This window comes from Cydia pomonella, chromosome 13, assembly GCF_033807575.1.
Source record: "Cydia pomonella isolate Wapato2018A chromosome 13, ilCydPomo1, whole genome shotgun sequence".
Classification (NCBI taxonomy): domain Eukaryota; kingdom Metazoa; phylum Arthropoda; class Insecta; order Lepidoptera; family Tortricidae; genus Cydia; species Cydia pomonella.
In genome coordinates, this window is record NC_084715.1 from 20,774,981 (window position 1) to 20,789,042 (window position 14,062).

Consider the following 14,062-nt stretch of genomic DNA (forward strand, 5'->3'; position numbering starts at 1 on the left):
GGATTAAATGAATGAATGAAATGAATGATTTAAGGGTTTGAGGTCGTAATCCCGAATTTCAGAAATGTATTAAGATGTCATTTTAAACCAGGTTTCCCATGGTACCGACAAGAAAATCGTGAAAAAAAAAAACACTGGGCTTACTGGGCGGACGTTTCGTCTAATTCGGGTCCTCAAGGTGCCAATAAGATATTTTTTTTGCGATTTTGCGTTTAGTCCCATGGGGAAATATGTTTAGTCATCTTAACACAAATTGAGATTTAGGATCACGGCCCCAAAAGCACCCAGTATAGAGTCGTTATGACAATGCAACTGGACGTGATGTTTTAACTGGTTTACGATAGGCCTTTCCAATAGCCATCCCTGTAAATGTCACAGGTCGTACGATCGATAGACCTACTATATATAAACTCAGAAATAAAGCGTAAAGAAATCGTCCGTGTGATTTTACCCTTGATATTCAAAAGAACGTAAACGTGTACTTGTAAATAAATAATGCTCCCGTTAATTCTAGCAATTTTTTACAAATTGGATACGTCTTATTATCTTTTAAAGAAAAAACATAATTTAACCACTTTTTCGCTTTCTCACTAAAAAAATAAAGGACCAACTACATATAAAAAGAAAAATAAATTTTATAAGTATATGTGAAACAATTGCTTTACATTTTATTTACACTTAAAACGATGTGCTATATTATTCTCGTTGCCATAATAAATAAAATAAAATTGCAATCACGCCAACAACTAAAGCAAAAATAGCATTATTATTATGCACGTCAGTACCTTGCTCTGAAATCAAGTTCTGAGTAACAAAAGACTTAACTTCATCGTCTGCGTTTGTATCATAAATATTACAATTAATATGTTCACTCACGTAATTCTCACTGGACGGTCCTACTATATTAGAATATAATTCTACTTCATCGGAAAGTGATGTTATTTTGCTGGCGTTTCTTCGTTCTGTAGATGTATCTTTTTCGTCACTGTCTATAAACGTTGGCTTTACGTGTGTATCATTTGTGTTGCTAACTTTTTCAGTGAAACTTTCTAATTTTTCATCACATACAACTTTACTTCGTCGTTTAGTTTTATTAGTATCAGTGTGTATGCGTTCATTGGCTTCGATTTTACTTCTCAGACTATCATCTGAATCGGCAAGAGACAATCTTCCTCTATTAACTTTTCTCGTGGTACCAGTGATTTCATGGGATGCTGATTCCACTTCAGGTAAGACTGTTTTTGAACCAAGTTCTCGCTTCGCCTTTTCAATTCTGTCGGCAAGGGATAATCTTGCCTTGCTTGCTCTTCCCGTTGTACTAGTATCTTTACCGATATGCAAGTTTTTGTCATTAAGAGATAGTTTGGCTCTTCTCGGTTTACCAGCATCCTTTTCAGTGTTTAAGTTTAACTTGCTTGTTTGCATGTTGTTATTGTTACTGATATCACCTTCATCGATTGCTGATATTCGTATTTTGTTTGCTTTTATTGGTTTGTCAGCGTTTCCATAAATAGTATTTAATTCATTATTGCTTGTCTGCATCGTTCTGTGAGAAGTTATAGGTTTGAATGTGCTTTCATTTTTATCAGTAAATAATTTTTCCTTACTTAATTGCTTCATCTTACTATTTTGCCGCTTAAATAGTTGTAATTTGCTTATAGTTTTAGCACCGCTAGAAACATTCCTACTAGAGGTGCTTGCGAGTTCAGTTTTGGGCGTGCTGATCCTTTTAAGGCCTCTATCAATTGAATTTTTAGAGCTTATGTCGTCGCATATGGCCAAACCAGTTGAAGGACCTGGGAACAAGGAAGGGATGGTGAGGATGGAGGAAAGAAAGAAAAGAAATTTAAAAGGGTTGGGGTAAAGAAAATGGAAAGGTTAAGTACTACGGTACATACAATAAAATATATATTTTGTATACTACGTCGGTGGCAAATATGTATACGACTCGCCTCATGGAAAGCAGTCTCCGTAGCCTATGCACATCTGCAACTCCAGAGGAGTTACATGCGCGTTGCCGACCCTAACACTAAGCACCCTCATTAAGCTCTGGCAACCTTACTCACCGGCAGGAACAGCACTATGAGTAAGGTCTAGTGTTATTTGGCTGCGGTTTTCTGTAAAGTGAAGATACTTCCCCACTTGGGCTCTGCTATAGATCAGGAACGCTGTGCTGTGCCCTACCACAAGAAGCCAGATGATATGCACAATGCCCATACCTCTCTTTTGGACGTAGTTTAAAGACAAACCCTGTACCCGGGTCCCGGGTCCGGGTGGCAAGCAGAACCACAACTGATCACACAGAACCATGAATAAGTGACAAGTAACCGTTTATTTTCATCAATATAAATTAATAGCTACTTATGTCATTAAGAGTGTACCTACTAAATGGTGCCTCAATTTGCATAAACGTTTGTATATTTAAATGTGCATGAGACATTGACATGACACTAGCTTAAAAGTAAATTGATTAATGGAAACACTTATATATTTCAATAATTACACTGTATTGTGCCGTAAATGAGTCGAGAAAAGAGACAAAGGGCTCAATTAGACGGTGTGAGAACTCGTATGCGAGTTTCATTACATTGCGGTATTTGATCGGTCGGCCTAATTAGTTGTAACCTGAATAGTCCGCAATGTAACAAAAATCGCATGCCAGTTCGCGTGCCGTCTAAATCAGCCCTAACGGTGGTGACGGGTTTCGTTATTAATAAAATTTGAAACAAAAGCAGCCGGACCATTTAACAATGAGCAATCGTGTCTGTGCCTGTTCAATCGATTAGAAATGCAATTAAATAATAAATTCTGAGAGCACTTCGTTGTGAACTTTATTCACTGGAGTGTTGTTTGTAGAATATTTTGTTTACTTATTTAATTTACATGAGTCCAGGCAAAACTGTGAATTTTCAGTTAGCTTCTCAATAAAGTTGTTAGTTATGAAAGTGCGAAATGCGTAGTAGTGGAAATGCAGCTAAAAGAGCACTGCATGGGAAAATATGAGTCTATATTAACTTTCATACTATTTAACAGATGTCCTGTCGGATAACCTATTGTTTATTTGTAGGTAATATCATTACTACACAAAAGAAAGCTTATCGTACAAGGCGGACCTAATGCCAAAAGACATGTAAGACTTATGTAACTATGTACGATCCAGTTTACTGGCGGTATAAAAGTAACAATTTCTTAATGCTGCTCATAGCTTATGGTTCTTATAATTCTAAATATCCTTATTATAGATTCTAAATAGGTTTACACGTGGAGTATCTGTCGCTGAATTACCCTAATGCGATGGCTTACCCAAGAATTAGGAATATCCGGGTAAGATTATCCTCATTCATAGTCCTGAGCTAAATAGCGCCTCTTTCAGCACGAGTAAACAACAGAGGCTGATTCTGTCTTTAAAAGTGATCAGGTTTTCTTCTTGTTTCATTTGGCATATTACGTGCACCAATAATAAAATAATAAAAATAAAAAGTATTTATTCTCAGACAATTAATACAGTCCATATTTGTTAATATCAACTTACAATCTAAGTCAAATGTGAAATTAGGTAGCTTACATACTTTAGATTGCTGATTATTGTGGCCGATCTACCGAACTGCATGTTTGTGAACATGTAATTAAATAAATTGTTCCAAATTAACAGAATCAAAGCGCTCGACTTTCATTTTCAGGATCCCGTTGGTGCTCCCGCGTATAAGTATACGGTGTACCACTGATGCATTCTGTTTGCGCATAATGGCATAAAAATCAATAATGCGACGTCTCCTGATGGTATTTCGCGAGTGCCTATCAGCATTTGTGGCCGATTGATGCTTATTGCAAGACGCTTATTGGTGCCCGTCTACGCAGTCCTTAATCAAAAAATTCTAAAAACGGAATCGGCCTTACAAATTAAATATTCACGAAGTAATACGCCTTCTAGGTACTTGAAATGTGTAAACAAAAAGAAACGTGATTTATTAATAATAAAACCTAAAACTTGGCTCGGGTCGGTGTGATCAGTTTTTTAGAGGTCACATTGGAGGTTCACTGGTCTGGACAGGTAGACGTACAGACACTGACTTTAGGATATGAGAGGTCTAATTAGTATGACCGTCAAAAACGAAGGTCCATCGCGAATCGAGTTTTACAATTTACTTTTTGTTGTTTCCTCCAGATCAAATATTGTGAACAACATTTTTTTTCTTTTTTGGCATTATATATGTACATATGTAGGTATTATCTTTATCCTGTTTCAAGGAGGAAAATAAATAACTATTTTTTTGTTGTTGTTCAAACAGCGGTTTAGATATGTGAAACAAAACGCAGAGCCCGCTTCTAAAGCCCGTAGATAATACACTAAGATATCGTAAAATTAAAAAAACGTCAAAATACGATAGAAAGGTTGAGTATGTTTTAAAACGTTTTCTTTTTTCCTAGAGATACGGCAGACTACGTTTGCCTATACGATCATTAGATGATGTCAGTGTTAGAAGAGGTCCGAGTCTTGTGGAGCAAGGAAGAGTAGATTGTGCCAAGCAACAAATAAAAATCTTATGGGGTAGGTACACCATACAAAAATGCTTTTTTACTGCTATATTTAGATAAAATCAACATAGTTGACGGAATCTTTATTCGGAGCCTAGAGTCCTTTTAAGTGAAGCTTAAAAATATTCTACTAATATAAAGAACTCGACTCAGAACTTAAAACTCAGATTTTTTCGCAGAACCTCGTAAAAACGAGTCGATTTCTTAAAATGTTCTTACTCTTAAAATACTTCCTACCGGCATTACCTTCGAGTACAAATTAAATTCAATGATATGCGCCTCGCGAAGCCAAAAACCATTTAGTTTAGTCATTTAATTATACGAGCGCGGTCTCTCGTTTAAATATTCATTCGCTTCTATCGTTAATATTTAGGTAACTAACTACAGCAACTGCCCGGACTGTAGCTGGAAACATTCATGAAATGTTTGGCTGAAAAAAGTCTCAAATACAATTTATTTAGTGCAGCAACACAACTGCCCATAGGTGTACGTTACTTTAGTTGGGTGTTAACAGTGTGAACGATGGTAGTAGTAGCAACACTGCTGGCGGCTGCACAACATGGGTAAAACAGATAGCCCCATGTGCAGAGCGTGCATGGAAGAAGAGAGAACAACAAAACACATTCTCCTAGACTGCGAATACCTAGGGACTCCGTGCACACTAAAGGAGACAGTTAGCAATCTGAAAACATTGCTAGGCTTCGTGGAGGAGCTGGGGTGGATAGAGTAGCGCTACCTCGATTCACGCAAAATAGGCACAATGGTTGTCGATTTACGAAAATGCTCAGAAGCACTAACTGCTGACAGCTAACGTAAAGTTGTAGTTTTTATATTGCATTTTTTACTCGTTTTATTCAAGGGCAACGCCAGGAAATTTGAAGGGAGTTAAAGATGGCGCGCTGCACGAAGCTTGATGCGTTGCGACGGAAGATATACTAATCGCGTATGCTTAGTTGATGTTTTATGTCAATTACTATGAAAAAAATATTTCTGTTTAAAAATTTACTTGTCTTGTCGGATCCCTCGGCGATATCGACCCAACTTTAACCCTTTAAGGCTTTGTTGGATTCTGCTCTTTGAAATATAGTCTAGTTCCGTGTGTATAGATCAAACCTATACTGGTTTTCCTCTGACGATGTACTTGTTAGTGAATATGAATAACAGGCTAGTTGGTTAAACAATAACTAGTTAGAACTTGGGAGCTAGCATGTCCATATCACAATAGGTTCTGTCTCAGCTACAATAATATGCAGTGCGGATATGTGGAGGACATGTTTGTAGAACGAAACACGAATTATTCCGAGTTACGGATGTTTCTATGTATCTTATCTATAGTCATCGTCTAGTATAATAACAGACTAGACAATAACTATAGTTAAAACTTGGGAGCTCGCATGTTCAATGTTCATGCCACAATAGGTCCTGTCTCAGCTAGAACATATTGGTATGCGCAGTGCGGAGATGCTCGGGCATACGTTTGTTTAACGATGACGAAATGTTCCTGTATTATGGATGTTTTTTTATCTTATCCATAGTACATGGTAGGAGTAGTAGAATACTTAATTTAGGACAAGGATCTATGTAAGACTGTCCTTAAATATTTATTTCATATTATTTAGACATAAGTACCTATATTTATGTTTCGAAGTCAAACGAAGAGTTGCTAATACTTTTTGAATTAATGTGTAAATATGTTGGTACGTATTTGTAACTATTCCATGGCTACTAAGACCAAACGATTTGATGGATTACACCATTGAATTTGACAAAATTGAATTCATAAACTGTTCACAAGTTATTGATTAAAATATACTGAAAGTCCAAAAACATGCTTTTTCTATAAATTTGGTACCATAAGCGATATCAATTTAATGTTTCATTATGTCACAACTGTAATAATTTTTAATCAGCTAATATTCTTTCAACTTATTTTGTCACGTGTCACCCGGTACCAGGTGATAGCCCCCACGGCCATAACCTTCGCGTACTTAATTGTGCGTGTAATAATCGATACCATGCATGAATTACAACTTGGAAAGTTATGACACTTAAAAACTTTGGAGAACTATCCAAAGTTGAAACTATTTCAATACCTACTTAAGGGAGGTTTCAGACTAGCATATTAGCGTATTTTTATGGGTCGCCGTCATCGAAAACGATGAGGACAAAATTTTTACGCGGGTATACGGTCGTTTCGGCGGTACGGGCTTATACGCGCGTCAGATTTCCCTACATTTGGTTTTTACGGGCTTACGCGCGTGTTACTTTTCCCTATATTTGGTCTATACGAGCTGACACGCTCGTACGCACGTATAAAATGCTAGTCTGAAACCGCCCTAACTGTTCTTGAAGTTCTAAAAATAAAATAATTTATAAGGGAATTGCACGCTGACTGCACGCCGACTGCGCAGTGGGGGCATAACATGGGAGTTTATAGCTACATATAAACAAAAGGATACGATTCAACTTGTTCAAAATCCAACAATCTGAGATACCTGTATTTAAAGCGACCTAGGCATTAAACATAACATGAAAAAGCTGAGATAGCAAACCTAGAGAGCAAGTCTCGTAAAACCGATGTGAAATAGCCAATTCCGAGATTACGATAAGGACGGCTGCTGTCAAAGAAAATCAATGTAGCACTATAACGACGTGTCGAGAAGGGCCTCTAAAAACCTCAGCGATAATTGGATGCGATTTGCTATACATTGCCGACTACTCAGGTCCAATGAATTTTATTGATCGATCAAATGTCGCAATGTATAAAAAATTACTTACGATATCGGTGAGGTTTGTACAAGCCCTAATAAATCGATAACAAATACAAAAACACATGCCGATATGGGCCGTACTAGTGTAAGGCCTGAGTGGACGCTCGAAGCGGAGCGTTCAGCGGGGCGTGCAGCGTGGCGTCGCGATCACAAGTGATTTGAGCGTGCACTGAGGCCGCTCCTATACGTTTCCATTTGTTTAACATGCACGCCGCACGCTCCGCCCCGCTGCACGCACAACTCGAGCGTCAACGCAGGCCTACACTTATATTCATCTCAACTAATTCAAATAACTCAAATTCAAATTCTTTGTAAACTAGCTTGTAGTTACAATCACAATAGATTCACATTTCTAAGCGTTTTTTTTTTTCAAATGGACAGACAAAATGAGGTGACTCGATAGCGCAATGGGACCTCATTAAACTTTCAATGGCTGAAAACTAGTTGACCACCTTTCAGTAGAATTAGGTGACCATATTAACATAATGGTTACAGGTTAGACGAATAATAACAACCTATTATTTAGTAGATAACAAACTATAAGAGTAGACGAACGAACATTAACATACAAGGTGCCCGTGAGCATTGCGAGACATTTTAACTAAGCATTCCTGGTAATATTTAGAAACTAAAATGTCATATAAAATTTTCTGGATTATATAGTGAATACATTCGTCGGCGGTAGTTTGTAGATATATTTCTCATCAATATGTCAAACAAAATTGCTGGAGCGACGCAAAACATAAACTAGGAAAAATAGTGAGTTGCCGTCGAATGAGGGTCGGGTCTGCTCTTGAGAGGACACTCGCGTTAGTATAGACATTATTAGGATTAGGCCTAATTTCAGAGATAATTAAATTTTTCAGAGATAATTAAACACATTTTTGACTGCGGTATTGCCACTTTGAGGTCTAGTCTGGACATACTCGTACCTATTGAGACGGGCATACGTATGATTTTTCAAAAACTCCGCTCTCAGAAACTACGACGCCTGAAGGTAATAAATGGTAACACGTAACATAGTAACAGACGATGTAACAAAAGATGCTGTCTACTTCAAAGTATATTTTCATCAGCAACAACGGTAATCTCATTGACTTTAGGTATATATTGTTATTTGTTCTATCCCGCTCAGCATCTGAGCCCAAGTTTTAATAGTATTAAGAGCAGCCGAGACACTCGTTAAGTTTAAGTTAAGTTCGGGTGAAAGAACTCACAAATTTACTTATGAGATCATTAGCAAAAAGTTTTGGGACATATTAGCGAATAAAAAGAAACTTATCAGGGGTCGTTTACCTTTCTTGGTAAGATATATTTTAACGATCTGTTGCTAATATTTATTGAAGATTTATAAGGATTCAAGACACTCTGTGACAGAGCGGACGAGTAGTAGAAAGATAAACACTTATATACGTAGTAGAGCAAATATCCGTGGTCATCACAAATACATGCAGCATTGTTCCTGGTACGGTAATTGCCTTAAAATACGGCAATTGGTTTGCTTTCTGATCTAAAACTCCCATACATTTTTTCCTAACGCAATTTTTTTGTGTTGTGGCAATTTTTGCAAGATTACGCACGGCAATTTAAGACTGTACTGACCCGGCGATAAGATTCCGGCGTCAGAATTCCAGTTGTCTCTTTCTCTCTATTTGTCTCCAATATTCTCTTTCTAAAGACCGATGTACACAGGTATCGCCGGGTACTGGGTGATAAATATTGCAAAAATGATGTATTCCCATCTATATGTCCCACGTGACCACCGCCATACAAAAGGCGGGCACAGATGGGAATGATTTGTATGCACTTGTTCCCATCTGTGCCCGACGGGGGCAGTTGGGAATAAACCCAAAAAATCAAAAGGAACAACACATGCTACATGCCCTCAACGGGACTCTTCTTAGTCAATTCCACGAAGGTTGATATTGGGATGTAGCCGCACGGGTCTGTTGACGTCTTTAGCATTCAAAACGCGGCGCGCATGCTTCCTTGCCTTCCTCCAATTGAAGGGAGATTTAAATCTTCTTGGGTCAGAGGTGTAGGGTTTAGAGCTGGTATAGCTTTATTTGTCGTTCATAAGCGGATTGTAATATGCCTACTTGAAAAATAAACTATCTTTATCTTATATTATCTTCTTTACTAAGACGCCCTATAAAAAAACTACTAGTAACTCTGTACTAAATTTCTATAACAAGTTAAGTGTTTTTTTCAAGAAAAAAATAAAACAGAGTTCCGTATTTTTCCTACCCTCGGTCAAGAACTCAAGAGTCATCAATCATAGCTTTCTCGACTTTTATTTGACACAATTTTCCCTACTCCGATAACCTAGTTTTTGCCTAAGCAAACGTAGTCCAATTGGACAGTGATACATGATCTGAATTCAGTGCGATGACCACTTGGCCCGTTGGGAACTGGGTTACAGAACTTGGAAATAAGGCGTTAATTAGAGAAGTATTCATTAGGTATTCAACACAATTCATGTTCCTTAACTTTGTTTCGAACTGAAATTAGATTTTGTAGCCAGTCATAAAATTTGCGCCTCGTTCCTAGTGTTGGTCCTTTGACGCGCAAAGGATATAAAGACGAAAGTTCTTTGAATCCAGGGCTATAACCGCGAAAATCGAAGTTCGTTCGAAATTGCGGGCATTTTTCTGTCACTCTAATTACGTCTTAGTGAGAGTAAAAGAGAAACATCCCCGCAATTTGCGAATTACGGTTTTCGTGGTAGGCCCCCAGTGCTTTAAGACTCGTCTCTATTTTTTAGTTTCTGGTCATGAAGTCAAAACTTTAGTTCTTATCGAGACCTGCGTCTTTTCTAATATGATGTCCAAGTTTTATAAAACATATTGTCTTAGCATGAAATTCATGGGTTAGTAGTTCACAACATTCAATGACTCCTATTTTTATCATTAGTGTTAATTTAGATTAAACCTAAAAAAATGTTTACTAAGTCTTATCAGAAGGCTTGAGGTTGCGCTTAAAATACTTAATAAAGGTATTTTTGTTGTTTTTCAGCGAGAGTCACGTAAAAACGAGCCGAGTTTTTCAAACCTATACTCGTTAAACATTCGTCAGCGGTAGTTTGTAGATATATTTCTCCTCAATATGTCAAACATAATTGCTGGAGCGACGCAACGCAAAAAATAAACCAGGAAAAATAGTGAGTTGCCGTCTGATGAGGGTCGGGTCTGCTCTTGAGAGGACACTCGCGTTAGTATAGACACCTTTGTGAATGTGTCCATGACTGTCTAAATCTTGGAGGATTTAACAACTGGAATCGCCTTTAAGAGCTTACCCCTCTGTCGAAAACCTCGGCCAATGGTCATATGTATTGTTTGGACTGACGTTTATCTGACATAGCTATTTGTCCGTTACGTACAAATAGCCATACATTTAACGTGCCCCTACCCCACATAAATCGGCAGACTGTTTTGTACAGAAAATTACAGACTAGGCGTCTTTAGTTGTTAAACTCTGAGTCTGCATAGCAAACAAACCAACATCACCTATCGGCTTATCATGCAGTACGGATATGATAGACGTATTTGTCTACGGGATAGCATTATAATTTCACAGTGTCTGTCTCTTTCAACCCCGTGGGGTTAAAAAGTGACACATATTTTATCACGTGGATAAAGTCATCCATAATACGCCTGCTGATCATGGAAAGTGACATGTCTAGATTGTCTAGCATGGTTATCACTAAACATCTCAGCATATCTGGTTTTCAGCCCGTTATCTCTTTAATTATTAGCACGAGGATAAAGAAAATACAATCGTTCCATATACTGATTCAGAGCAGTACACATAAACGCTAGAAATGAATCCATTGAGTGATGTTGTTGTTGTTGGAAGAGTCAACTAAGTTACAATGATATTTGATGAGAATGATGAGTGTACATTGGGCACACGTAGCCTTGCTGCTCCGTGCCCTGCTGGTCACTCACGCATGCCAGCATTTTATTACATTTTAAAGGGGCAATGATGGCATTTCCCTGGTTACATTTCTAGTTAAAACTGTAAAAGTTTTAAGAGCATAGGCAAGAGCAGCTCAAAGGTCAGACTAACCTGGTTTAGGCTGTCGCTGAGGCTCCGTCGTGGTCCTTGGTGACAGGGGCTCAGTGTTTCTGGAGACAATGCGCCTGAGTTCCCTGTTGTGTGCCGGGTCATCAGGGTTCCAAGGCTGGATGTCTGTGATTCCGTCGGCTTCCACGCCCTTCATGAATACCTCGATCAGCTCCTTGCCTGTGGAAGAACAACACGTTTGAGGATAGTCTGTATATATTTAAATATGGACACAGTCAATAAATCAATCAATCAAACATTTATTCAACAAATTGGCCACAGGGGAACTTTTACATGACAATTTTTAACAAGCAATTAACACAACAAAATAATTACAAATATGGAAACAAATGAAATATTAGATATTGTCTCTCAATGTCGAATAACACAAAAAAAAACCATGATTAAAAAAAATTCAAACAAACGAATACAGTAAAATCTATAGAAATCAGAGACATTGCACATAGACACTCTTTTATTTGAAAAAACTACATCGCGATCCCACTCCATTTTATACTTCAACGACCCATAGATGTGACAATATACAGGCCAAAGATCGTTGATATTTGCAAAATAATTTTTCGATAAAAACTCAGAATATCAACTTTTGTATTTGGTCATCATGGAATTTGATCATTCATGTCATGAATGTCATGATTTTGTTAAGTTACGTTTGACTTTTTCATGTTGTGATTATTATGAAATGACTGCCACATAATAATGAACAGTTCTAAGATCTAGCCACGATATACACCATAAAGGTCATTAAACCAAATATTTTATAAACTTATTTTTTGTAACAGTTCATTGATACTATTGACCATGGCCACCGGTAACGATAATTATTTTCTTGACATGAAAAGCGCCATTGATCTGATGGCCAAGGGTTTTCTCTTATCTCACGTATAATCTGCAACTAATCAAGGGTTAACCTCCTCGTAACTCCTCAACTAGTTGATTGCCAATAAGGAAATCCCCGAGCAGTTGTTTTTACACATTTTCCTTCTCAAGCATAAAGTACGCCTGTATTTCATTAGGTGTACATCTTCCGAGATATGGCATTTACGGGTATACTAATAGAATAGAAATCTCTACACATCAGTTAATAAGTGAATTCAGTGATATGACAAGATCGTTCCCCTAAGGCATATCGTCAACACCAGCTGCACCATATTTCCTCTAACAAGAGTATGATATCGATTATTATAGATATATTGCATAAAAAGCGTTACTATAAACTAGACAGCAAAGGATATACTTTTATCACGAATTCACCTCCTAAGGCTCATTCAGACATTCACATTCGAGTTTAGTTACATTGCGGACTATTGGGCATTGAATCGGCATGGGTCGCAAACCACCCCGACGAACAATTGCCTACGCAAAAAGCTAGCCAAGCAGCGTGGGATTCCGCAACCGTCAAAACACAACATGAGCTCGCTAAATGTATTTAAACGTGCTCGACTGCTGACTGTATCCGAGTCTGAATCGGGTCATTGGCTACATGCGCAGTGCGTTCGCGAAACATTGGATCGGTACTGGACCCCTCTGTGATGGGTATTGCAGTGTGCCTTCGCCTTCGCCTTAAAATCTGCAAGCACGCTTGCAGTCGCTGCGGAAATCCCGTGGACACTCTGGGGAGGCATGGCCTGCACTGTCAGCAGAGTTCGGAGCGGCTCTACAGACTTTTCACTTACATCCAATTCAGCCGATCAATCAAATACCGTAATGTAATGTAATTCTCGTCTTCTCGTATCGCCTTAATGAGCCCTTATACTAGTTACACCATCCCAGACCTTTTTACCAAACACGTTTATAGGTCGCACTTACACGCCCAATCACGACGGTGACCTTTTAAATATGTACTATGATCAAAATCGAAGATCATTGTCCCAATTACATGTATGTCAATGTACATTTCGATTGTGATCAAGAACCATGGTGTGAAGGCATACATAATTTTAAAGACTATTAATACGGGACTTAATTGCGTAAACTTACGTTTATTATATGACCTGACGTTTCGAACGTTCGAAACGTCAGGTCAATTATGGATGAAATTCGTGTTGGTTTAAATCAATATAAGGCATACATTTTTCACCAGTTACAATTTTTCTCCATGTAATTTAAGGCCTTCCCTTTTTTTTCAGATTTGTAATTTTTTGTTATTTCTACTGTCACCCTTTCTATCCTGATAGAAGAATAACTGTCTTAAGAATTTTATTTCCATTCCGTTAACAATTTTCATAGACTTTGTATGACGGTAACAGAATGGACGGTACGAAAAATACGAGTACATATGGACATTTTGGGATTTTTTTTGTCCCATTACGATCAAACGAGATCTTGATTCAGAATAGAAATAACATAATAATTCAAAAATCCAAAAAAAAACATTTAGTGTACGGTCACAGACTAAAATTTTTGACCCATCTGCGGTTCAAGTTGTCAATACTAACTATGACATCTACAATGTGCATTAGGACTCTAATGCTTTCAATAACAATTTCTTTTACTTTTTAATGCACCGCCTACTATCTTTTCTGTTTTGCCCTAAGGTTGACTGGTAGAGTCAACAACTTTAACTAAAATGGCCCAGGTATAAGCTTTTTCGGAATATATACATTCTAAAACATACGGAAAGGAGATAAAATTGTCATTCGAGAAAAACCCACACAACTTGTCTATTA

At 37.7% G+C, this 14,062-nt stretch overlaps 1 protein-coding gene across 3 annotated transcripts in view; it reads right to left on the minus strand.

The window, feature by feature from the left end:
• The window catches only part of LOC133524590 (protein real-time), a 289,768-nt gene that overhangs the window by 213,338 nt on the left and 62,368 nt on the right, over nt 1-14,062 (minus strand). For all 3 annotated transcript variants that reach the window (XM_061860690.1, XM_061860689.1, XM_061860691.1), the window contains exon 5: nt 11,376-11,552. In XM_061860690.1, the coding sequence (XP_061716674.1) occupies nt 11,376-11,552 (177 nt within the window). The remainder of the gene's footprint in view (nt 1-11,375; nt 11,553-14,062) is intronic.